Source organism: Pteronotus mesoamericanus, unplaced genomic scaffold, assembly GCF_021234165.1.
Source record: "Pteronotus mesoamericanus isolate MK-2021 breed Mesoamerican mustached bat unplaced genomic scaffold, CSHL_Meso_final scaffold_705, whole genome shotgun sequence".
Lineage (NCBI taxonomy): Eukaryota > Metazoa > Chordata > Mammalia > Chiroptera > Mormoopidae > Pteronotus > Pteronotus mesoamericanus.
Window position 1 is genome coordinate 5834956 of NW_026555326.1, and position 25543 is coordinate 5860498.

At 42.2% G+C, this 25543-nt stretch overlaps 1 protein-coding gene and 1 pseudogene across 1 annotated transcript in view; one reads left to right on the plus strand and one right to left on the minus strand.

Annotated features, from left to right (window-relative positions):
• The window catches only part of DSTYK (dual serine/threonine and tyrosine protein kinase), a 52236-nt gene extending 27069 nt beyond the window's left edge, over positions 1-25167 (plus strand). The window contains exons 3-13 of the mRNA XM_054563255.1: positions 4649-5318; positions 8746-8978; positions 9375-9458; positions 10202-10378; positions 10947-11076; positions 11443-11599; positions 12027-12159; positions 13728-13841; positions 18244-18358; positions 20363-20497; positions 20851-25167. Coding sequence (XP_054419230.1) covers positions 4649-5318; positions 8746-8978; positions 9375-9458; positions 10202-10378; positions 10947-11076; positions 11443-11599; positions 12027-12159; positions 13728-13841; positions 18244-18358; positions 20363-20497; positions 20851-21038 — 2136 coding nt within the window. The 3' untranslated portion in view covers positions 21039-25167. The remainder of the gene's footprint in view (positions 1-4648; positions 5319-8745; positions 8979-9374; positions 9459-10201; positions 10379-10946; positions 11077-11442; positions 11600-12026; positions 12160-13727; positions 13842-18243; positions 18359-20362; positions 20498-20850) is intronic.
• On the minus strand, positions 16130-16891 carry LOC129062337 (WW domain-binding protein 1-like; annotated as a pseudogene).
• Positions 25168-25543: the final 376 nt, after the last annotated feature.

Here is a 25543-nt window from a genome sequence, read left to right on the forward strand (position 1 = left end):
ATGTCATAGCCCTGGAGTGGCAGCTCCCCTTGAGAGTGTTTGTACCAACAAGAGTCAAGGTATTTTCTACAATGTAATAAGGGTAAAGAGATATTTTCCTTAGTATGTAAATAACATTTGAGAGTGATAGTGAGTTCAAGGAGCTATATAAAAATGAAGAATTAACTGTGTAAAAACAAACAGGAAAAACCTTTCAGCCGCCCTGGGAGAACTGCAAGGGAGAACTGACAGTAAAAATAGGGAGAATTTGGGGCAGGGATGAGGTTGAGGCTGTATCCACTGGGGAGCAAGGCAGGACAATTATATAGTTGTGTACTTTTCTTTTGTGTGATATAAACCTGAGGTTTCAGGACTGCAGAGAAAACAAAGACAGCTGTGACCTACCTGAGTACATAGCTGTCTTCTGTGTGAACCAGCAATCAGTGCAATCATTCTTCGCTAATACTGAGCGACAGTCATGTTCCATGAGTGTGGAGTAAGGAGTGGTCATCAATGAGAGCCAGTATTCTTAGGATGTGGTCAGGCTTCTTCAGCAATTGAGTGATTTCTTCTTGGCATTTAATACAGTGTCATTTACATCAAAAACAAAACCAAAGAGGTGAATTCTGGTGTCTGCAGAGTAGCAATCTCCTTTCTATTGCCTCTCAATCTTGGCCAAGAGAATTGACGGTAACATCAACTTCTGTAGATTCCATAGATTTGTACAGAATGCACCCTACAAAAGAAATCTCTGTAGGAATCTACTGTGACTTAAAATGGAATTATGGGATACTCTCATGCTTCCCTGAGAGTCTTGCTCCTTGATTGAGTTAGAAGCAGAATGCTTACTCACTGCTTCATTCTTGGAGTAGAAGCAAACAGCAATTCCAGATAAATGTGTGGGATACGGGTTGAAAGAAAATTTTACTCATGGTTAATTGAAAAAAAAATTTATTGATTGATTTTAGAGAAATGAAGGGAGAGGGAGAGAGACATCAATTTGTTGTTTCACTTATTTTATTCATTCATTGGTTCCTTCTCGTACGTGCCCTCAGCAGAGATAGAACCCACAATGTCGGCATATCTAACCAACTGCCCTATCTGGCCAGGGCTACTCATGGTTATTGAAAGTGGTTTTGAGCAAGTAGTAAAGGCATCATTTATTTATGCATTCCTTTCACATTTATTATGGAATGCTTACCAAGTGCCAGGCACTGCTCTAGGTGCTGGGAAGGAATACAGCCTTCCATGTTACAGGCAGTCTGAGGTCAGACTTCCCTCGCAGGTGGTTATCGTAGGGCCCAGAACAGGTCTGGCTCATCCTCTAGCAATTATTTTTTTATTCCCTGTCTCCAGGAGACAGTGCTGGCTTCCTTTTTGTTTATAACTGTGAGGCATGAGTCATCCCTTCACCGTAAGTATTGCAGAATCTCATATCACTTTCCAGTCTAATTTGTAATGCTGCCAGGGGCTCAGCCAGCAGCTCTTTTCTCCTGTCCTTTAGAAGTTATGATAGAACAGGGAGACCAACTGTACAAGTTCATTAACTGAGGAATGGGGAAGGACATGGTACTTGTTTCCTATCCATTTTTGTTTAGTACAAGATATATGGAGGAATAGACAAGTTCTTTCTGGGTGCCAGTATGGCAGGCAGTACCTACCATTACAAAACCTTGAATCCATTTAAAACAAATGAATTTGCATATCTGAGCAAATAAAGTCAGCTGTGTCTTAGAAAAGGCTATTGAGTCTACAAATGGACTTGGCAGCTTTGGCCAATGGTTCTATTACACACACAAAATGGTCCTTTGAGGAAAACCTGAAAATTTATTTTAAAATTTTAAGAAAATCCATCGAATAAACAGCAAACAAAAATTCTTCCTGAAAATTTTCTAAACAACACTTAATTTGGTTTTGAATAGTTACGCTTTCTGTCCATAATACTCCTGATACTCCTGTAATAAGTTCTATTGACCTATATTATTTATTTTTTTAAAAAGATTTTATTTATTTATATTTAGAGAGAGAGGAAGGGAGGGAGAAAGAGAGGGAGACAAACCCTGATTGGCTGCCTCTCAAACACTCTCAACCTGGCACGTGGCCTGCAACCCAGGCATGTACCCTAACTAGGAATCAAACTGGTAACCTTTTGCTTCAAGGCACTACGCCCAGCCAACCTAGCCAAACCAGTCAGAGCAACTTATATCTTTCAAAATGTATATATTTAAGACAGCTTTGCAATTTTAAAATAAATATTTTTTAGAACATTTTCATTTATAATTCTTTACCATATTATATTTTTATGTCTTGGGATTTTCTTCTAGTCTTTTTCTAGTTATATGAAATTATTATGTTGACATTTAGGTAGTTGTATGTTCTCTTTTACACATTAGCAGTTCTTACCCACTTTTTGAATATGTCTCATGAAGTGATTCATACTCTAGCAGGGTGACTCAGTTCCCATACTCAGGGTAGTGAAAGTGGGTTTGCTTTGAACAGCATGGTGAGTGTTGGATTAATCTTCCAATCAGAAAACATTTCATACAATTCAAGGCACAGATGAAGCAGCAGATTTCTTCTTGGCCTAGGCTTGGATAGAAAATAGGTGGATTTATGTGGTGTTTGCTCAAGTATAAATGGTGAGATACTAAAAGTACTTTTAGCTTTAGCGAGTTGTAAGTGGCCAGCCAAATGACATTTATGTGACCTACCTTAGAATAAGACTTGCTAGTGCTTTGTTGGGGAAGGTGACACCTTTGTGCTTTGCTGGGAATGGGAAATCTCTCTCTCTCTCTCTCTCTCTCTCTCTCTCTCTCACACACACACACACACACACACACACACACACTATGTGAAACAATAGGCTGGCATTTCTTAGTTCTTTCTTACTTATCTAGAGAAGGAGATCAAAAAAAGCAAGAGGTCCTAGGTTTTGATTTTTAAAAAATCTTCCTTCAGAAATACTTGTTGCTCAAATAAAGTAAGGAACAAAAACAGAATATTAATCTGAAAGAAACTAAACAAATTGTGTATTTTTTAGATTTCAAATAGAGTAAGATTTCAACATCTGATAACTGTTAAGGACACAAACTTGGGCAGATTTGGGTTGAGTTCTTTTATAACTCAATGTGCTAGAATGTTCTAGAATGCACTGGAGGATTGATTTGTGAGTTTGTAGACCCCTGAAGACATCGGGAGTTGGTGGGGCTCCAAAGGTGAGACAGGCGTGAGTCTCCAGGTCAACCCTTAGGTTTGGAATGCCAGGCACAGTGGCCAATTTCAGAGATAGAGAGGAGCAGCATGTGGTGGATGGAAAAATATGTTCCGAAGTGCGTCAAGGTCCTCAGGAAAGAGGTAAAATACAAAGCAGAAAGTGTTGGCTAGGAAAAGGACCTGTAGCAGGTTTGTTTCTAAACTAAAGGTCATTCTTGAAACTTACTTTAGGAACTTGGTAAAAGACAGTCAGAAAAGCAGGGGCGTGTTGAAATAAGACACAGGGTAATTTTTTTTTCTTCACAGAAAACAAGTCTGGAGCTAGGCAGTTTAGGGCTTGTGTGGCAGCTTCGTAGTCATGAGGTTTCCAGGTGCCTGGTTTCTTCTTGTTTCATGATCCTTGAACTCTGGCTTCCACACTGAGGTTTGCCTTATAGCTGCTGTGTGACCACTTCTGCTCTAGATATCACATCTGTGCTCCAGGCAAGAAGCGCAAGGCCAAAGGCATACTTCCTGGTAGAATCAAATCTCTAAAGAGCTTTCCTGGAAGACGCAGGTACTTAATTGGATACCCTGTCTGAGGAGGACATTGCCTTCCCAAATAACGCAGAGGCTGAGTATTGGATAGACAAGCTTGAGTCTCTGCTATATCAAGTGATCATAAGAATAAAGGTATTTCCAAGACTTAAATGGCTAAGACTTTGGGATCCCTACAGACTCTTACAATAGGACAGTAGTAATGTTTGGCAAACCTGGTTTTAGTTTGTTGTAGCTTGATCGCCTCAACAATATTGAAGACTCACTGTGTGGTGGACACTGGAGTTAAACTCATGAATGAGATAGACATAATCGCTGCCCTCACAGAGTTTACTGGCTAATGGGGGAAAATGTGTTTTAAATAAATAAATTATAGATGTGTTAAACAGTAAGAAAAGGAGAGGTAGAGAAAAATGCTTTGGGGTTATGTCATAGGAAAGCCTCTGTAAGGGTATGGCATGACATATGCATCAAGATTTAAAGGATACTTGGGAGTTGGCCAAGTTAGAAATGTGGGGATGGGGGCATGCGAGGAGTGCGGGGGGTGGGGGGTGGGGAGGAATGTTCCAGGCAGACTCACTCTCAGTCTGATAACTTCCATAATAGTTCTTTCTTCCATTATTTGTCTTATTTCTTCATCAAAGAGAATCATGAGAGTTTCCAAGCAACAAAGGAAGGGACTAAAAAGTATTCTTTTCATATGAAATGGCTAAAGGGACTGCCATCCTTCCTACTTACTTGTTTTTTCACTCTCTCTAGATAAGTATTGGTAACTGATGGAGGAGGTGGACAGATGACTGGGGCATACCAAAGTCCCATTGCCCCATTATAGATCTGCATTTTGGTCTCAGTGTGGGACTTTGGGGAGGCAAGGATTGGTTGACTCTGAAGTGCTGATATGACCTCGTTACCCTTCCAGGATGTGGACATTGTGGTAGCGCCCTGCCGAAGCCTCCGGCCCACAGTGGATGTTCTGGGTGACTTGGTGAACGATTTCTTGCCTGTGATAACCTATGCACTCCACAAAGATGAACTGTCCGAGAGGGATGAGCAGGAGCTTCAGGAAATCCGAAAGTATTTCTCTTTTCCCATATTCTTTTTCAAAGTACCGAAGCTGGGCTCAGAGATAATTGACTCCTCCACCAAAAGAATGGAGAATGAGAGATCACCGCTTCATCGCCAGCTAATCGACCTGGGCTATCTGAGCATCAGTCACTGCAACTGTGGGGCTCCTGGCCAGGACACTAAAGCTCAAAGCATGTTGGTGGAACAAAGCGAGAAGCTGAGACACTTGAGCACATTTTCTCACCAGGTGCTACAGGCTCGCTTGGTGGATGCAGCCAAGGCTCTGAACCTGGTGCACTGCTGCTGCCTTGACATCTTTATTAACCAGGCCTTTGACATGCAGCGGGACCTGCAGATTACTCCCAAACGTCTGGAATATACGCGAAAAATGGAGAATGAGTTATATGAATCTTTGATGAACATTGCCAACCGAAAGCAGGAGGAAATGAAGGACATGATTGTTGAGACTCTTAACACCATGAAGGAGGAGCTTCTGGATGATGCCGCCAATATGGAGTTTAAAGGTAGGTCCCAGAAAACTTGGTGGGTTGCTGGGACTACAGGAGCCTCTTCCCTTTCCAATTGCAAATGGAGAAACCTCAGGGTTCTCTCATCTACGCCACTGTCATCAGCAGGCACCTCCTGGAAATCATTTAGCCAAGGTGGCCTCTTGTTCTCAGAGACCTACCTGGAAGATACCGCTGTCATTCCTTCCTGGGACTGTCAGCCCAACTGCTGATAAATGCATCCTAAAAGTGCTTTTAAATCTCCAGTGTATATCGGGATCCCCTTGACCTTCCTGGAGCTGGAAAAGAACTGCATGAAAACTAAGTCATTCTTTAACCTTGACTCCTTTGGCACAGCTCATTCTTTATTGGTTCTTTTTGTGTGTGAGTCTCCATTTTCTTTTCAGGCTGCTTTTGAAGCCTGACTTAGGAGGATTTCCCAAAGTAGCGTTTTTAGGTTTTCTGGTGGTCCCATTCTTAAAATGGCTACTAACAAAATTGGACCACAGGGGTTAGTCAGGTCTTTTGGTATCTGAAGTTCTAGATGCTGCTGACTTTGTATACTGACAACTTTACAAACTCCCCTGAGCAAACATTAACTCTAGTAATCACTCTACTACCCATTAGAATGATATGGTTTGCAAGTTATGCTTTAGGTTCTCAATCATGGCTGTATATCCAAATCACCTGGGAGGGTTTTTGAAAACATAGATGCTTGAGACTCCTATTTCCTCAGAATTTTTGTCCTGGGACCCAGCATCAGGTTTTTTATTTGTTTTTTTTTGTTTGTTTTTTCAAAAACCACCTCCCTAGGTGAATTATACTTATTGCCATTTTCTAGATGAGGGAACTGAGGCTTAGACAGGTTAAGTGATTTGCTCAAGGTCACACAACTCCAAAATAGAAGAGGCAGAATTTGAATCAATGTAGTCTGATTCCTGAGCCCATACTCTTTTTTTTTTTTTCCCATGCTTCACCGCTTCTTAATCTGTTCCCAGCTACGTGATGCCACTGTCTGCCTTGTAACCAGCTTCAAAACCTCAGCACTGTCTTTTAACTGTTTTCTTTCTCTTATGCCCACATCCATTTGTTTGCCAGGTCCTGATGAGTCCTCTTCATATTTTATATCTGCCTTTGCTTTTCTATTCCCTCTTCTTTAGTCTAACTGAACTATTGTTACCTGATTGAGCTCACAAACATCTTTTTTCCTTTCTCCAGTTCATCTTTATTGGCTTCCTGTTCCTACAGACTAAGTTTAGACTTCTTCACCTAGTATTAAAGATTTTTCCAAAGTGTAGCCCTTACCAACTTTTCCAGTCTTATTTCCTACTATGCACCTTCATGTAATTTCTGTTTCCCTTGCTCTCAACTGTTTGCTTTCTTCTATATGCTCCTTTTACTTTTTCTTTGCTCATGCTGTACCCTAAACCTGAAATGTCTTTTATCGTCTGTGAATGCTGCCTACTCTTCAAGGCATCTTTCAAGTAACATTTTTCATAAAGTTGTCTTTAATGTTCTTAGATAATAACCATTGCATTCATCCTAACTTCCAAAGCATTTCATTTGTAATTGAAATGTCTGACATATTTCACTTTTGACCTTTTACTATAGTTATTAACAATTACATTCCTCTGTTTTCTAAAATCCTAAAGATGAAGGAGAATAGGATCTGGGCCTTATTATATCCCTTGCAGCAAATAACAGTCTGCTACAGTATCTCTTGGAGAATGAATGAGTATGACAGTGGTGTTAATTGACATAGGCTGTTAAACTTACGGATACAAAGGAAATATGGTTGGCTTTAGCAAGCATAGGAGGCCTCATTTCTTACTGGTTTTTGTAAAGATTAACAAAATTACGTCTTTGTAGAATTCTTACAGTATGGAGGAGTTGCTGAGAGATGCTCAGTTGTGGTGGAAATCCTAGGAAGCCTTCTGAATAATTAAAGACACTGGAGTGGCAGCACTGACATCATAAGACTTATACACAGGGCAGCTGGGTTGGGCAGACAATGAAATGTTGATTGTCCATCATGTGCCAGGCACACCATGTTTGGTATAATGTTAGTTTAATATATGTGGGAGTAACTGGGAACAAGTAGATCACATATCTGGCCCTGTTAACTACATTGTGTTTTGTGGATCTACTTACCTGATTGGCTATATATTAGACACAACTTACATATCTGCTTCTTACCTTGTTCTGTGTCTTTTTCGGGTATTTTTGAGGCAATGAGAAATAGATTTAGAAGAGATCTACCACATATTCTGCGGAGCCAGATTTCTCTTAAATGGTACATGGTACTTAACTCAAAAGTATGAAGATATTATCCCCCAGGCATCCGGTTTTCCTCCACATCTACTGCCCTTTGCATTTTCACTTAATTCATATCTTAGAGATCTTTTCATAAGTGTGCATACAAATTTGTCTTCCTATAATGGCTATACCTGAATATATGTAGCTGCTCCCCTACTGATGAACATTTAGGCTATTTCTTTCTTTATTTCTTTTAGTTATTTATTTTCTTGCTATTACAAACTGCACTGCATTGATCATCATTATACATCTCTATCTTTGGGACTTGTAAGGGTATATTTCTAGAAAAATAATTTCTAGAAGCAAAGTAGTTAGGTCAAAGGTTATATAGTAGTAGTTGTTGTTGTTGTTGTTTAGCTCAGAATTTTGATAGATATTGACAGATTTCCTCCAAAGAGATGATACTGAATTTCTATCAGTAAGCACAAGAGTGCCTTTTTAGGAGTGCAGTTTTTGCAGATAATTTATCTTCTGTTAACTTCTGTCCTCTGGCTTGCAAAACAGGGTTTCTAATCCTGAGAAGAGGTAGTGGCATGGAGGGGACAATCAATGTTCCAGTTTTACTTTTTATTTATCTTGTAATTGATTAGAATTGAATTCCTGACTCTGGGATTTTTCCCAGTATGCTAGGTGGTATCAAAAACTACAAAGATCAAAGGCTTTGAAATTCATGAGCTTTGGGTTCAAATACTTCCTGACTGTACCATCCCTTCCCAGTGGCCTACTGTGTCCTCCCTTTGAGGCTGTTTCCTGATCAATAAACTATAAACAGTAATACCCACTTGACAAAACTATTGTGAGGATAAAATTAGACTACATGTATAAAATACTTACTGTAGTGCTTTCAAAGAGTCTGCTCAATAAATGTTCCTCCCCTCTTATAAATATGACCCAAAAAACTAGAAAAACAATAGGCTTATTCTAGACATAATTTCTCCTTCTTAGGATTCTTAACTCCCCTAAGTAGTTGAGGGTTCCATGGCCCCTGATCATCGTGAGGGTCAGAGTTAATGAGCCAACCATGTGTTTTGTAGCTGTTGTGATAGCTCCTTGGCTTGGGAGATGCTTTTATTCAGTGTGTCTGCCCCTTCTCCTCACAGCCAACTAACTTATTTCTTTGTTCCCATAGGCATCATTGTCCCTGAGAATGGGGAACCAGTAGGCACCAGAGAGATCAAATGCTGCATTCGACAGATCCAGGAACTCATCATCTCCCGGCTGAATCAAGCGGTTGCTAATAAGCTGATCAGCTCAGTGGATTACCTACGTGAGAGTTTTGTCGGAACGCTCGAACGGTGTCTGCAGAGCCTGGAGAAGTCTCAGGATGTCTCAGTTCACATCACCAGTAATAATCTCAAACAGGTACTCAGAGAGTTTAAGGCACCATGTCATAGACAACACATGAAACAGAATCCACACAAAAGCCCAACTTCAAGTCAGCCAACAATTTCCCTTTCAACTTTTTGCTGATCCACTTAGAATTTCGTTTTGTTTTCCTCTCATACGAGCATTACCTATAGGAGGTGCTTGCGCACTGTACAAGTGCAGTTAAGGCGGTGAGAGCAAGAAGAAAGTGAAGAAAAGGGGCCCAAGTAGTCACAGAAGAGATGGTCAACTTGCATTGACTCTGCACGTATATTGAGGGATGGATTTGAGAACCTTGAGACCAGACTATGTTCTTGAAGTAAATATCATTTATTGCATTTTTTAAAAAGCCACTCAGGGCATACTGACTTTCTTTTGTGTGTACTCTTTCAGATCTTAAATGCAGCCTATCATGTCGAAGTCACATTTCACTCGGGGTCCTCAGTTACAAGGATGCTGTGGGAACAAATCAAACAGGTAGACACTGCTTAGAGAAAAAAATTTTCAGTCCTTAGTTGGCTCAAATGAATGTTAGCCACTCTCATAGTATCTTCTATTAGTGTGAGGTGGCCAGGTGTCCTTGTTTTTCTTCCTTGGAGAATTCTGGTTCATGCTTATTCTGACGTAATTGTTAATATTGCCACCCTTAACTCCTGAAAGTGGTGTGCTTAAATGCTATTTTATGGAGCCGTAAGACTGCCTCACTAGCTTCTTCATATTTTTTTGTCCCGACCTAAATTTTTTCTCAGAACCAGGCTTTGTTGCCAGAGGCTATGAGTGTGGTTCCATTTCTGGAATTTGATCTGCCTCTTTTTTTACTAATCTCACAAAGGGATTTGTCTGGCACACCCTGGCACTGGATATAGTGTATTGAGAGTCTGTGAGCACGTAGACTAAGCCTAATATTCTTTAATGCTTAAAGAATATTTACTAATATGTGGAGTTATTTACTAATCTCACAAAGGGATTTGTCTGGCACACCCTGGCACTGGATATAGTGTATTGAGAGTCTGTGAGCACATAGACTAAGCCTAATATTCTTTAATGCTTTCCTTTGGGCCAAGCCCTGATCCTGAGGTAGATGGAATTGGAGAGGAGTCTTAGACTTCATATGGCTCCTGTCTTAAGAATGGATAACCCAGAGAGGAAAGAGCATTGGCACTTTCTAGTGGTTTTTGTCTCCCATCTCTCAAGTGTTCTCAATGTTCCTGTTCTGGCAGATCATCCAGCGCATCACATGGGTGAGCCCACCAGCCATCACACTAGAGTGGAAGAGGAAGGTGGCCCAGGAAGCCATTGAGAGCCTCAGTGCCTCCAAGCTGGCCAAAAGCATTTGCAGCCAATTCCGGACCCGGCTCAATAGTTCGCATGAGGCTTTTGCAGCCTCTTTGAGACAGGTGGGTATGTAGGAAAGGAGATACGGCTGGATCAAGCAGAGAAAAACCTCATCCACTGGGTTATGTTTTACTCTGCTCTCCACTTAATGTTTTAAAAATCAGTAGTATATTTTCTGTTCCATTAAAAGATAATATCATGTCACAGAAAATTTCATCAATAAATTTTTCTTGTTATTTTTTAGTTAATTTCTCCCCATTTCATTGAGTAAGAAAAAAATCAAGGGGCAGGAATTTTATGTAGTATTTTAGGAATGATTGACGGAAAGAGATCACTTTCCAACTTCCATACTAGTTTGCAGTTATATGACATCTGCTTGTCCTTTTTTGGGGTGTGTGTGTGTGTGTGTGTGTGTACACGTTGGTATAGATATGGTATGCATACAGGAGGAAAAATTATTACTTGTTGAGAGCTCATTGTGACTAATCTCTGAACTGAATAGGTTACATACATCTTATTTAATGTTCACAGTCATCTTTATGAAGCAGATATTGTTATTCCTAGATAACAGGGGAGGAAGCCATAGCTAGGAACTTAACAGGTCATGTCTTCTTTTCTGTGCCCTCCCAGCTGGAAGCTGGGCACTCAGGCCGGTTGGAGAAAACTGAGGATCTATGGCTGAGGGTTCGGAAAGATCACGCCCCCCGCCTGGCCCGGCTTTCTCTGGAGAGCCGTTCTTTACAGGATGTCTTGCTGCATCGTGAGTCCTTGCTTTCTCACAAGTAAATTGGAGGAAGGTTCTCCTGTTCCGCTTGGGAGGGTCCCAGTGCACAAAGCTGCTCCCTTCAGAGTCTATGTAGTACTTCCTGATATGTTTTTGATTTCCTGAAGTGTGTGTGGCTCTGCTATTTATATAGTTCAAATAACATAACCAAAGTTGATTTAAATCAAACCAGTTAGGTTACTTTATGCTGGTTTAGAATGACATCAGAATCCACCCCCAACCCCCCACCCCTACGTAATTATGACTTCCTGTCTCTAGGCAGGTCCACAGCTAAGAATCTTAGGGAGGTTGCCCAGCAAGTTCCCCTTCTTCCTTGCCTTACCTCTGTCTCTGTACTTGTAGGTAAACCTAAACTGGGACAGGAGCTGGGCCGGGGCCAGTATGGTGTGGTGTACCTGTGTGACAACTGGGGAGGACACTTCCCTTGTGCCCTCAAGTCGGTGGTTCCTCCAGATGAGAAGCACTGGAATGACCTGGCCTTGGAGTTTCACTACATGAGGTGGGTAGGGTCTCATTCACCTTTGTGGAAAAAGACCCAGAGAAGAAGCCAGAAGCCTAGCATAAATGTTGTAACAAGAGCTCCAGCATGCCTTGTCCTTCCACACCGAGGTCTCAAAATGTTGTAGACCCAGTATTTCTGTGTCTGGCCTAGAACTGTTCTCTTCAAGGCGTTTACTGTCTCTGCCTGCACCTTCTCAACATCCTGATTTCTCACTCATTCTTTCATTTGACTTTCTTCCTTAGTATAAATGCCTATCAATTTTTAGATTCCATAATTATTTGTTCTTGTTTGAGAACCCATTCTCTTTGCCCCCTTTCTGTACTGAGGGCAGTTACCTGTGCGTCTGGACTAAGCATGGTCTCAAGGTGATTCCTTTGCACGTGGTGGCCTGCACTATGGCCCAGACCTCTCTCCTCCTCATCAGGTCTCTGCCGAAGCATGAACGATTGGTGGACCTCCACGGGTCTGTCATCGACTACAACTACGGTGGCGGCTCCAGCATTGCTGTGCTGCTCATCATGGAGCGGCTCCACCGGGACCTCTACACTGGGCTGAAGGTGAGGCGAGGCCGGGAGAGAGTCAGAGCCAGCTGGCGCCCAGATCAGCACATTCCTGTCAGGCCTTGCATCCTTTCTTGTTCATTCAGAGCTTCTAGCTTTTATAAGACATTATTGGAGCAATCCAACTTCAATACCCTTATTTCCAAAAAAGTCTTAAATTTTTTCAGAATTTAATTTTTTGATGTAGTTCATATCCAGAATACTGTAACTTATCATTTTACCTCCTGTGGTGGTAGGAAAAATCTAGACTGCTCAGAAGCGCAGAAAAGCTTCCTGTAACCCTGCTGTTCTCTCTCTCTCTCTTTTTTTTTTTTTTGCTGTCAATGTATAAAGCCAGTTTTTGTTTTTAGTCAATGTGTATATTTATTACATGTGACTACTTTGTACAAGGCCCTGTATTAAGGAACATAGAGGGATGTCAAAAACTATAATTGCCAGGAGCTTTAAAGAGAATTATAGTCAGTGAATATTCCATGAAGGTGGGGTGTTTTGAGTTTGATAAGTACACATTGATGGCTAAAATTTGGGCAGTTGGAAAGAAGAGGCTATACCACGGGAGGAAATAGCATAATGCCAAGAGCATTGGAAGGCCATTAGGGACACTTGTCACCGTTGGAGCAGCTGGTTCATTTTGGGAATGGGGGTGGGGGGGGCGGGCGGATAACATGCCAAGAAATGTTGGGAGCAAATTAGAGAGGAATGAAAATTTTAAGAGTTTCCATAAAATTCAAATTCTGTTATAAGACAATGAGAAGCTATCAAAAGATTTTATTCAAGTGAAAGTGAAATACCCTCAGTTGAATGCTGCATTTCCCTCATCTAAAATAACCACCAAAAAGGAAGTAGAGAAGTTTCTTTTGTCTGTTCACTGGAGCCAAGTAGAAGGGGGGAAACGCTAACCCCAGAATGTCTGGGCAGGTCCCTTTTCACAGATTTCTCGTGTACTAGTTTATTTGAAAGCCTTAGAAATGCTTTCAGGAGCCATAAGAAATCAACATGATAAAGAAAATGACTCTCCAAGTGATTTTCCTTCTTTCCAGAGGAATTGAGCTCAGCACTGTTTGATGCTTCTCCACAAGTGGGCTAGAGTATGTCTGAGGCTTGGTAGAAGTAAGATGAATGAACGTGGTATTTGAATAAATAAAACCCAACTTAGCCTAAGTAGGCCTACAAACCAGTGGATGTAAATCTGCCTGAAGTACCCAGAAATGATCCTTTGAGCCTTAAGGGCAGTTTCAGAGTTGGTTTAGGGGTTAGAATGAGCTCATGCATTTACTCAATTGGTTGCACCTCTTCTAGTCACATTTGGGGGTTTTTCAGCTGGTTTAAAAGCAGCCTCCAAAGGATTTTATCTGACCTGGAGAGCTTGCCTTTCCTTGCTTTTTCTCTACTTCCCTGTCCTAACTGCTTTCCTCTTTTCTTTTTTCCATCCACTTTTCTATCCTTGTGTACCCTAGTACAGTCAGTCTTTTAGACCCCACAGAAGGAACTTTTAGTTGGTGTAAGCAGGTTAGATTTGATGACCTGTCGTGTGAGTGACATACAGGCTCTTTTGTTTCCCCAAGGCCGGGCTGACCCTGGAGACACGCTTGCAGATAGCACTAGATGTGGTAGAAGGAATCCGTTTCCTCCATAGCCAGGGACTTGTCCACCGTGATATCAAACTGAAAAACGTGCTGGTAAGTAAGAGCTCTTTCTCCAAAATAACATGCTGCCTCTGGGTTAAGTGATCTTTCTAGGGTACAGTTAAATGTGAGTTTGGTCACAGGAAGAGACTGGAGGAAAAGTAATAGAGTTAACAGCAGAATAGGTGGATGGTATCTTGGACTTAAAGCTTAGGGAGGAATTGCATCGTAGCCCTAGTTCATATTGCTTAAGGTTTTTCTCTCCCAACGCTGTTTTAAAAAAGTTAAACTTACAGAAAAGTTAAAGAGCAGTACTGTGAAAGCCCATGTATTGTTCACCCAGATTCACAGTCTCAGTTTTTCCTCGTGTGGTCTGTCTCTCTCTCTGTGCACACACACGCACACGCACAGTTTTACTGAACTGTATAAAAGTGAATTGCAGATAGCACATCATTCCTAAATGTAGGCATACCTTATTTTATTGTGCTTTGCTTAATGTGCTTCACAGATACTGTGTTTTTTACAAACTGAAGGTTTGTGGCAACCCTGCCTTGAACAAACCTGCTGGTGCCTTATTTCCAACAGCATTTGCTCATTTCATTTCTCTGTCACATTGTGGTCATTCTTGCTTTCAAACTTTTTCATTATTGTTGTATTTGTTATGGTGATCTGTGTTCAGTGACCTTCGATGTTCCTATTGAAATCATCGTGGGGCACCACAAACTACGCCCATATAAGACGGCAAACTTAAGATAAATGCTGCATGTTATTTTGACTGCTCCACTGATTCCCTGAGACACAACAGTCTTGAAATGAGGCCAGTTAATAACTTCACAGTGACCTCAAAGGGTTAGAGTGAGAAAGGAAGAGTCTTAAGTCTCTCACTATAAATCAAAAGGTAGAAAAGATTAAGCTCAGTGAGGAAGGCACGTCAGACATTTCTTCTGCAGCTCCCTGACCTCTTAACGCCAGTTAGCCAAGTTGTGAATGAAAAGGAAGTTCTTGAAGGAAATTAAAAGTGTTACTCCAGTGAACGCACAAATGATAAGAAAACAAATCAGCCTTATTGCTGATGTAGAGAATGTTTTAGTGGTCTGGATAGAAGAGCCAACCAGCCGCAACATTCCTTAAGTCAAAGCCTAATCAAGAGTGTTGACAATGTTCCTGGTCACCCAAGAGCTCTGGTAGAGATGTACAACGAGATAAATGTTGTTTTCATGCCTGCTAGCACAACATCCATTCTGCAGTCCATGGAACAAGGAGGAATTTTTAATTTCAAGTCTTACTATTTAAGAAATACATTTTGTAGGGCTGTTGCTGCCAACGATAGTGATTCTTCTGATGGATCTGGGCAAAGTAAATTGAAAACTTTCTGGAAAGGATACTCTATTATGCCATTTGGAACACTTGTGGTTCGTGGGAAGAGGTCAAAATATCAACAGAAGTTTTGAAGAAGATTCCAACTCTCATGGATGACTTCGAGGGGTTCAAAATTTCAGTGGGAGAGTTAGAAGTGGAGCCTAAAGATGTGACTGACTTGCTACAATCTCATGATAAAGCTTTAATGGGTGAGGAGTTCTTCTTATGGATGAGCAAAGAAAGTGGATTGTTGAAATGACAACAAAGGAATCAGAATATGACATAACTTAGTTGTTAAAGCAGCAACAAGGTTTGAAAGGGTTGACTTCAGTTTTGAAAACAGTTCTGTGGATAAAATGTTATCAAACAGCATCACATGCTACAGAAAAGAAGAGTCAAATGAAGCCCTGGCCAGGAAGCTCAGTTGGTTAAAGTGTCATCCCCATAAGCCAAGGTTGCAGGTTCAATCCCTGGTCAGAGTATATACAAGAATCGGCCAATGAATGCCTAAATAAGTGGAACAACAAATTGATGTTTCTCTCTCACTCTTCCTGCATCTCTCTCTCTAAAATCAATTAAAAGAAGAAGAAGAAGAAGAGGGAATGGATGCTGCAAACTTCATTCTTGTCTTACTTTAAGAAATTTACTACAGCCACCCAGCCTTCAGCAACCACCACCTTGATCAGTCAGCATTTGTCAACGTCAGAGGCAAGACCCTCCACCAGAAAAAAAGATTACAACTTACTGAAGGCTCAGATGACGGTTAGCATTTTCTTTTGGTTTACATCTCTTTAATGAGCTCAAAGGCTCCTGTGTATGTCATTGTGGGTAGAGCTAGCACAGTTGCCCAAACATGGCCCCTCTCCTCAGGACTCCAGCACTTTCGTGCAGATTCTAGGAGGGCGGGGACAGGCCAAACTCAAGGAGTTGGAGCCAGAGCTATTTCTAGTGGGCAAGTGACTCATCTACCCTCCCAGAAGTGCTTATGGGATATCTCCTTCACTGGGAACTAGCCCCACAGAAGAAACTTGGGGTATGGGATCTAGTGGCAGTGTACAAGGGGAGTGGTCCCCCAGATCTGGCCAGATGGCACTAGCCCTCACCTCCTTGACTGGCTTGCTCTCGCCTGAGTCAGGACAAGGGCAAAGCTTGACACCTAAGTCACCAGTCAGGCGGCAGTAGCCACAGGAGGGGAATGTGGAGGTAGGGCTCACCCACCTGATGAGTGGGGGGCACTCTGATGGGAGGAAACACCTTCATAGTGGGCAGGGCAGCCTGAAGTGGAGGAGCAGCAGATACATGCCCTGGAAGCAGTCACGGGGCAGCAGTGTAAGGAGGTGGGGGTGTGCCTGGGTGGCGAACCGCATCCTCATAGGCTGGGGGTTGAAGGCGCCGAGGAAGTCATTGTTGAGCAGTGAGCTGGTAGGAAGAGGGCCAGCCCGTGGCGTGCCCCGTGGTAGGCCAACAAGTCGATTTCACGCTGCCGCACCTGGAGTTAAGCTCATCGATGACGGAAGACACAGCAGCAGCTGAAGAGGGTAACAGTCCAGAGCAGCCAGGACCACCAGGGCTCAGAGCAGTAGCTGTAGCAGCCGGCCTCGCTGAAGCAGTGAGCACTGTGACAGAGGTGGGGCTGGTTGTTCACCTGGGCAAAGTTCTCAAAGCTGCTGTTGTGACACCTTTAGTGCTGCCCAGGCTTTCTTGCTGCCGTTCCTGCTGCTGGCCCACGCCATGCCTCCACCTACAGCCCCCTGGAGACTACAGCCTTCTCTCTACCAGCGGCCGCCCTGCCCCTGCTGCCTCTGCTGCCACTGCCATGGTCCCCGCCTGGCCCATCTTCGCTGCCGCTGCCCTCGCTCCATAGCTGGAGCTCCCATCCCAAGGGTTAACGTTTTTTAGCAATAAAGTATTTTTTAATTAACGTATGAACCGTGTGTTTTGGGGTTTTTTTAAAGATATAATACTATTGCACACTTAATAGACCACAGTATAGTATAAAATAACTTTTATGTGCACTAGGAAATGAAAAAATTCATGTGATTCACTTTGTCGGCTTTATAGCAGTGTTCTGAGACTGTACGTGCAGTATTTCTGAGGTGTGCCTGTACTTCAGCTCGTGTCGACTAAAAAAAGGAACATCTTCTATGTAATTAAAATGCCACTACCACACCCAAGAAATTTAACACTGATACAATCCTGTCAGTTAATATCCTGTCTGTATTAACATTTTCTAATTGTCCCAAATATGTCCAATTTTGCCAAATGTGGTCTATTTGTTTGATCCCAAATCCAATCCAAGGATCATGCAGTGTGTTTTGTCGTCATGTTTCTTTAGCTTCCTTTAATCTAGAATAGTTCTTCTGCCTTTTTTGCTTTTGTGACATTGATATTTTTAAAGATTCCAGGTCTTGTTATTGCTTAAGGTTTGATCAGAAATCCTGGATGAAGACTGAGATGGGTAAATGCACATTGAAAGGTCTTGAACCTACCAGGTCTGTTAATGTAAATTATAAAGAATCTTTTGACATACTGCTCTTGAAAATATATTATTACTGAGTTGTCTCTGGCATCGCTTAAGTGATGTATAAAGCTACAGCAAATTGGAGGAAAGGAAAGATCTTCCTGAAATTAATAGGCTGAAACCTGAGAGGCTTATCAATTATCAAATGACACACAGATTTATTCTCTTGGACCTTTAGGGAAGGAAACTACAGGGAATTTCAGAAACTCTCTTTAGCCGACCAGAGGACCTCAATCTTCTTCCTTAGCACTTTTCTGTCCTGAGGTCTGGAGGCCAGAGGAGAGTGATTGGGAACTGAAATGCTTTCCTCAGTGCTCTTCACTTACTCATTCTTCCAAGTTCTGTTAAGCTCCTGATAGTGCCAGGCATTGTGCCCAGTGCTGGGAAGCCAAAGATGGAAACGGCAGTCCTGCCGTCAGGTTGCTCACAGGAATGAAGTTGGAGACAGAGAGGCTGGAGGCAGGATTAAGTACCGCTGTGGGGTAGACACCTGCTTGTGAGCTTGGGGATGCAGCGGAGCTGAGTGCTGTGTGCAGACTCAGATGCACGGCGACTCTTACCCTGCTTTGTTGGCAGCTGGACAAGCAGAACCGAGCCAAGATCACTGACTTAGGATTCTGCAAGCCGGAGGCCATGATGTCTGGCAGCATTGTGGGGACACCCATCCATATGGCCCCCGAACTTTTCACAGGTAAGCTCGAGGGTAGGGAGTGGGTTTGGGCGGGGCTCTATACTGTAACACTGAGCTCTACCCCTTGAGCTAAGAGTAGTGTCCACAAGTAGTGCTGGCTGATCCAGCACAGACAAGGGAAAAAACAGTACAGGGAGAAACTAAGACAAGTAGGGGGAAACGTAGACGTAAAGGGGTCAGAAAGAAAAGTGCAAATGGGAGCCACCAACTATTCTTTTAGATATCGCTCTGGGCCTTAATAGTCATAAGCAACCAATTATTTAATCATAAGGTATTGATCAAATAACTCCTATACTATATTAGGAGTTGTCCCCTATCATTTAAGAACTTACAAATGACAAAGATATATTAATAGAGGTAAAATAATTAGGAGGATGGTACAAGACAACATGTGATAAAGTGGTAAATTAAATGCTACAAAATGCAACATTGATATTCAGAGAAGGGATAAATGAAGAAGTTGAAATGTTTGATGGTTTTGTGGTAAAGGTAAGATTTTAGGTAGAACTTGAGTCCAACCTGGAAAAATTAGTAAGTGGGAAGGGAATTCTTATTTATTAAGTATATTCTTTGAGCTAGGCAGTATTTTTTTTCCATATATTTTATTCCATTTAACCCTCATCAGAATTCTGTGGTGATATTGATTCATTTTTACATTTCTATCATGAATGAAGAAGTCAAGGCCAGATTACTGAAGAAGCCCACCCCAGAACACTGAGCTAGAAGTCATAGAGCTAGGCATGGAATGTTGGTGTTTTAGTCTCTAGTGTCTAACCATGTATCATGAAAGAATGAAAATTCTGGAAGCTGGAGAATGGGAAATATGAGGAAAATTGGAGAATAGAAATAAGCGTGATAGGAAAGAAATCCATATGGGGAATAAAATGCAGTGTGCTTGAAATTCACACAGAGGAGTGAAAGCTTAATGTAGAAGAAGTAAGGTGTTATCGTGCTTTTGAGCAGATAAGGAATAGAGAATGCTTATGGAAGATTAGGTAGAGGGAACTTGAGTGGCAAGAACCAAGGTAGAGAAATGGTGGCTGTCTTCATGATTAGGTTGGTGGTGGTGCTAAACAAACAAAACAGTGACAGATTTGAGATAATTCAGAAGAAGAATGGGTAATTTTTTTTAAGTTGATAGGAATGATGAAAGGATTACTGAACAGTGGCTGCAAGGTTTTGAGCCTGAGTAGATGTGAGGAGAGGTTGTCTGGTTGATGGGGAAGATGGAAAGGTAATCACAGGTTACTCGTTAGTATTGGTAAGAGTTAAATTAGCAATATATTTGAATTTCTCTCATTAGCCTCATGCACAAGTCCTCCCCCAACCCCTCTGTGTGTGATCCATGTAAGAATTAGGAGTTAGCCAGAGAGCTGCCCCACACACACTGGAACAAAGTACACAGTCATCACTTTTCTTTCTCTAGATTTACTTTTGTTAAATTAAACTTCTACTCCCCCTACTACTATTATTATTTTTTTTTTGCTACTTCATATTTAAATTGCTTCGATTGTTTCTACTGCAGTTCATTTTAATGCTGTCAGAATAACCTTTCTAAAATATTTTTCTCCATGTCACTCCTGCTCTAAAACATAAATAACTTCTGTTGTCCACTCAATTTTGACTCTTTTGTCTGACTTTAAAAATCTTTATATTCTGGTTTCAACTTGCCCACCCACCTGTGTTTCCTACCTGTTATTTTCCTAATAAGGACCTTTCACTGTTAATCTTTTTGATCCTTTAAAATAAGAGGGCTGTTTTCCTTCTCCTTTGTCGGGTTCTAGTCTTGGCTCTCTTAATAGTAGGTTTGGCCTTGGATGCCATAGTTCTTTTTATTATAAAATGGGCATTATGAATGTGTCCTGCCTAATCAAGTTGTAATGAGAGATAATGGATGTTGCAAGCTTTAGAAAGAACACGTAAAGACCTCTGCAGACGCACGTTCGTGGCGATGCCGTTGATTTCTGCCCCTTGCTCACTGAATGTCACCCCTTCTTGTTGTAGGGAAGTACGATAACTCCGTGGATGTCTACGCTTTTGGCATTCTTTTCTGGTATATCTGCTCAGGTTCTGTCAAGCTCCCTGAGGCATTTGAGAGATGTGCCAGCAAAGATCACCTCTGGAACAATGTGCGGAGAGGTAGGAGCCACAGACCCCGCTTTGTCCCAACTCCCCGGCTGAGGGCAGGCCGAGACCAGGGACTGCAGCAGGGGCCTCCCATCAGGCCTTCGATTCCAAGCAGCATTGTACTGAGCTGCCTCAGTAAAGCTTTTTTCTTTAAAATTTCCAATTCTTCAAGTGTGTTGCAGTTTATCATCACTGTTACTATTAGATTCTAATCTAGATTTTTTGCGGTTGAAGCCCATGCTTATTGTATTCTTCAGCATCCCGAGCCCCAGCAGGGTCATTAGCCCAAGAGCTAAGCATGCCTGTTGGCCGTACTGGTCGCTCTCTCCCTGACTCTGGCCTTATCTCCACGCTGCTCTCTCTAGGGGCCCGCCCAGAACGCCTTCCTGTGTTTGATGAGGAGTGCTGGCAGCTGATGGAAGCCTGCTGGGACGGTGACCCTTCTCAGAGACCTCTCTTGGGCATTGTCCAGCCCATGCTCCAGGGCATCATGGACAGGCTATGCAAGTCAAATTCTGAGCAGCCAAACAGAGGACTAGACGATTCTACTTGAAAGCAAAGACCTTTCTCTTTCACTCTCCATTTCTTTCCTTCCCCTCATCTTTTGGCCATGGGAAGAAGTTGACAGTTGTTCATTACTGAGAGCTCCCAGGAGAATCGATGCTTGCTGGGCAGCTGGAGACCTCCCCAGGCAGAGGCGTCTCCTGGGTGGTGCCGTTGGATGGCTGATCATATTCAGCAGTTCACTGATGCCTCAAGCTGTTTCTTTAGCAAAGGATTGCCTCGGACATGGGTAAAAGGATGAAGAAGGCCATGTTCTGGCCTCAAAACTGAAAAGGGGGTAAATGTTACCAATGTCTGTTCATTGTACGTTTCTAAGACAAGGGGACACTGCCGTGGCAATAGTATTAAAAACTATAATTTTCATAGTTTCAGCTCTAGCTAGGAATAGTTTGGTTCTATCCAGTTGTCAGAACTCTTAGAAAATATATGCTTAGTTCTGGAATTGTGAAAACATAGGAGCAAAAAAATAGCTTGAGGATAACTCTCTCCTGTTTTCTGCACCCAGAGATCTCAGGTTGCAATATAGCCAGAGGCCCCAGTGATGAAGCTAGAAACAAAGCTATCTGTTCTTACAGTACCAGTGTGTTTACATTTATAGGACCACATAGCCCTGGCTTCTGAGGGAGAGTTTCACAATTCATCACCAAGAGGCCGCAAAAAGAAAACCGTGTGTGCATGTGTGTGTGTGTGTGTGTGCCGTTGGATTTTGAGTTACTGCTACACGTAGAACAGACTTTTTTCTTCTACCCCTGTGTCTTTGTTTTCTTTTTTTCTCTATTTGGCCTCAAAATGGGGAAGCTCCAGTTAACATGGTCGTTAGGGGTGAGTGTCTGAGTACAGCTGAGCAGTGTGAAGTATTTGGTGAGACCGAGAAGTGGACAATGATCTGAAGGCCATGGGCCTCCATACAAACCCACTAGAAGCATACTAGTTTCTTTTTTAAAACTTAAATAAAAATCAGGAACTCTTCTTTTGTGTTTGAATCTAACACACTGGTGTTTTAAACTTGACCAGTGAGCTTTTTAACTAAGCTTTTTTTGCCACTCGTCCCTTCTTTTTACCTTATTTTAAATACAATGGTAGAAGAACCAGATGAAAGAGAAGAACACTCTTTGTAGTTCTCTGTGTGCACCTCATCCCTGTGTGGTAGTGTCTGGGAAGAGTCCTCTCTCTTGGATTGGAAGGCGGGGGGGTGGTCTTTTGGAGAGTTTGTCATGAAGTGTATATAAGAAGGTAAATTCCTATGCCAGTCAAAGGAAGGGGAACAATTTAAACACTGGTGCACCTCAGATCTTGACTGTAAGCCTCCCTCAGCCAAAATGCTCCATTAGATTTAGAAAAACATGTAGGTGAAAGAATGGACAGTGGAGGCAAGTGGCTTCCTCCATCTGCCTAACACCCAAGCCCTGTTGTCTGCCCCCTGCGCCTCGTCCCGAACAGGGAAACAGGTCCCAGAGTCTCTAGGTGTATGAGATAATGGTCAGATTTGCTGCTAGAATTTTCTAGGGTATTAGTGATAGAATGACCATCTCTTAAATATTAACAGGGTGTAAATGGAGTCTACAAAACAATTTTCCATATAACTTTTAAAGTTCAATTTTTAACTTGGCTATCCTTGGCTCTGATCCTGATCTATACAAGCGTAGTAGCCCCCTGAGGACTTGTAGCTCTTCAGAAACGTCATATAATGCTAAAAAACTTCCTACTTGCAATAGATAAGTTTACTGACCCAGTGTCTTTGGGTTCTGTGGGCTCCAGCCTTGTTTTGGTGGAATGTTCAGTTTATCTCTTAGAATTTTTAACACTTAGCTTTACATCAAGACACGCTATTCTGATCGGCATGAACTTGTCGCCCTTCTGGGGACTATGATGGGCCTTCTAGGAAGCCATGTTTCACGTTAAAAAAGTAGAAGTGAGTAGTCTCTACTTGACAAAAAACCAGTGCAAGTCTTGTTCCGTATGAAATTTCAAGAAAGCTTTTATATAGTTCCCTTTCCCAGACTGTCTCGGTACCTCTGGCTATAATCAGGAGTCAGTGCTCCCACTATAGAGACCACATTCCTAACATTTTTGGGGAGTCTTAGCTCACACTCCCATTCACACATGGAAGGTTAGGTTTTTCTCCACCCGGAGTCCCTTTTTGGTTTATCACCTGTGACTTAGTCTGCTCTCAGACATCAGTTTTCTAGGAGATTCCCACATTTTTTGCCTGAGAAGGGAGGGGCTCGTGGATGAGTAGTTGTGTTATAGTTCATTTAAAAAAAAAAAAAGATTCTGAGAAAAGGTGGAGAATATTCCTGAAAGTCTGCAGGCCAGCCAAAGCCCACATGTAGACATTTGGAGGTGTTATTTAAACACTCAGCAGGCTGAGTGCAGGAATATATATCACGTGTATACTTTGCTTTTGTTTTACAACATTGTCAGCAAATTTTGGATTCTTTGTTCCTTTGGCAACCATTATTATTAAAGTGATGGAATGCCATGAAATGTACTGTATTGTGTATCACTTGGGAAGATACTAGGTTATTAAAGAAGTTTGGTGGCACTTGGACTATCAAGGGCTCAGCAAGACCAAAGTCTAAAGATTTTACCTCCTTGCTTTGGCTGTATGTGCTCCCTAGCGTTGAGGTGAGATCGTGGCTGGGGGAGGAAGAAGGATGGGATGAAAGAAATACCCTGTGCTCTATCCTTCTGGTCAACTTAATTAGGGCAATTTACCCCAGCCCCCAAATGATCACCTGGCTACTTTTAATGCACTTGAAGCCTGATCACTTATGTTGCTTCAGAACTGAGTGGGGGACCTTCCTGCAGTGCAGTCGGAAGATGGTGGAGTCTGGAGCCAAGAGCAGCTGACCCTGTGCCTAGGGTCAGTCACGGGCGGAGGGATGCTCGTTTGGGTAAGGTTTCCACAGGCATGCCCTTGTTCCCTTGATCCTCTTGCAGAGAGTAGCTCATGGGTTGAGCAAGCCTTTCACTTCTCTGGAAAGGAGGACTGTGCTGGTTCTTCCCAGACCAAAGAGAGTCACTTTTGACTCCATCAGTTTCAGGGGGACCGAGCCTAGGCAGCAGCTTCTCCTAATTTTTAACACTAAAAGTCGAGGAAACAGTGAAGGAAAGGATACATTACTACCACAGATAGAAATAGGGGAATAGTAGAACACTCAGAGTTTTTTTTGTTGTTATTGTTATGGGAGAAGTGGTTTAGGCTGCAACATGATAACTGCACTGAACGACACTTTATTTTTGTTTTAATTCAGCACTGACAAGCCAAGGGGGATTGGTGGTTATAGTAGCACTTGGGGGAATAGAGACTCCCTCTGGCCTTGCTGGGTGTTCCATCTGGCTAAACAGGGACCTCCACACTCCACCGTGCGTCAGAGCAGGCTGAACGGCCCTCCGAGAGTCCATTGCCAAAAGGGGAGTTTTTCTCTTTGAGATTTCAAAGCTTGATTTTGGGATTTGCTGGATCAAATAACCCACTTTCTCTTTAAAAGAAAAAAAAAAGGGTTTATCTTTCTAATGTGGAGGTGGGGTGGGTTAGGGCTAGTGTGGATGTTAATAGGTAAGGAGGGAGTAACCTTGAAAAACTTGTATTGCAAACTCCCTTGGGGGTTTCAGATATAGCACTACTGTTCTTACATGGGTTTTATTTTTAACTTCATCTGCTTTGTTAACATCCAGTCCAATTGAGATGATCGCAGAGACTATGTGAACACCTGGGACTGGGTGGGCCTTCATCCCCAGAGGGTTGGAAGGAAAATTGGTCTGGACAGCTTGTTGTCTTGTGTCTTTATGTAATATTTTTGTTTGTTTTAAAGCACTAATGTTTATTACAGTGTTAAGTAAAAATGTAACATACTAAGGGTGTAGAATAAAAGTGCAATAACAAGAGAAATTACTTTGGCACAAACTTCAGTCCTTACACTCTCCTTTCATGTCTCTTTCCTCATTGTTACATTTCCACATTGTTACAGCAGGACCCTGTTAATTGTGTGTATTTTTAAGAGACGTAATTAAGGGATAAGCCTTCATTTAGTGTAATTTTGAAAGGTTGGGTCTGGTTTTATAGAATATTCTGTATCATTGTTGGGATGCACAAATACCCGATGTGCTGTATAATAAAGATCACATTAACATTTTAGGTTTACGTGTGTTTTGGCTTGTGTTTCCCCTGTGTTAACAGGACATTCTTTACTCTATTCCATTCCTACTGGGACCTCTGCAGTCAGATGTCTTTCAGTTTGCCTTAGAGACAGATGGTATATACCACTCCACCATAGATTGCTCTTGGTTTCCAGGTGACATTAACACTATCAGAAAGAGGGCAAGGGAAGGGAAGATGGGCCAGTGAAGAAGAGGGGGGCAAGGTGTGGTGACAGCAATTTATTTTTCAGAGCCCTTTCTGGGTTTACACACTCTTCTCCAGCTTCTTTTCACCACGAGCTTGCAGCATTCTGAGCTGATGCGTGAGCCTAGCTATTCTTTATTACACTG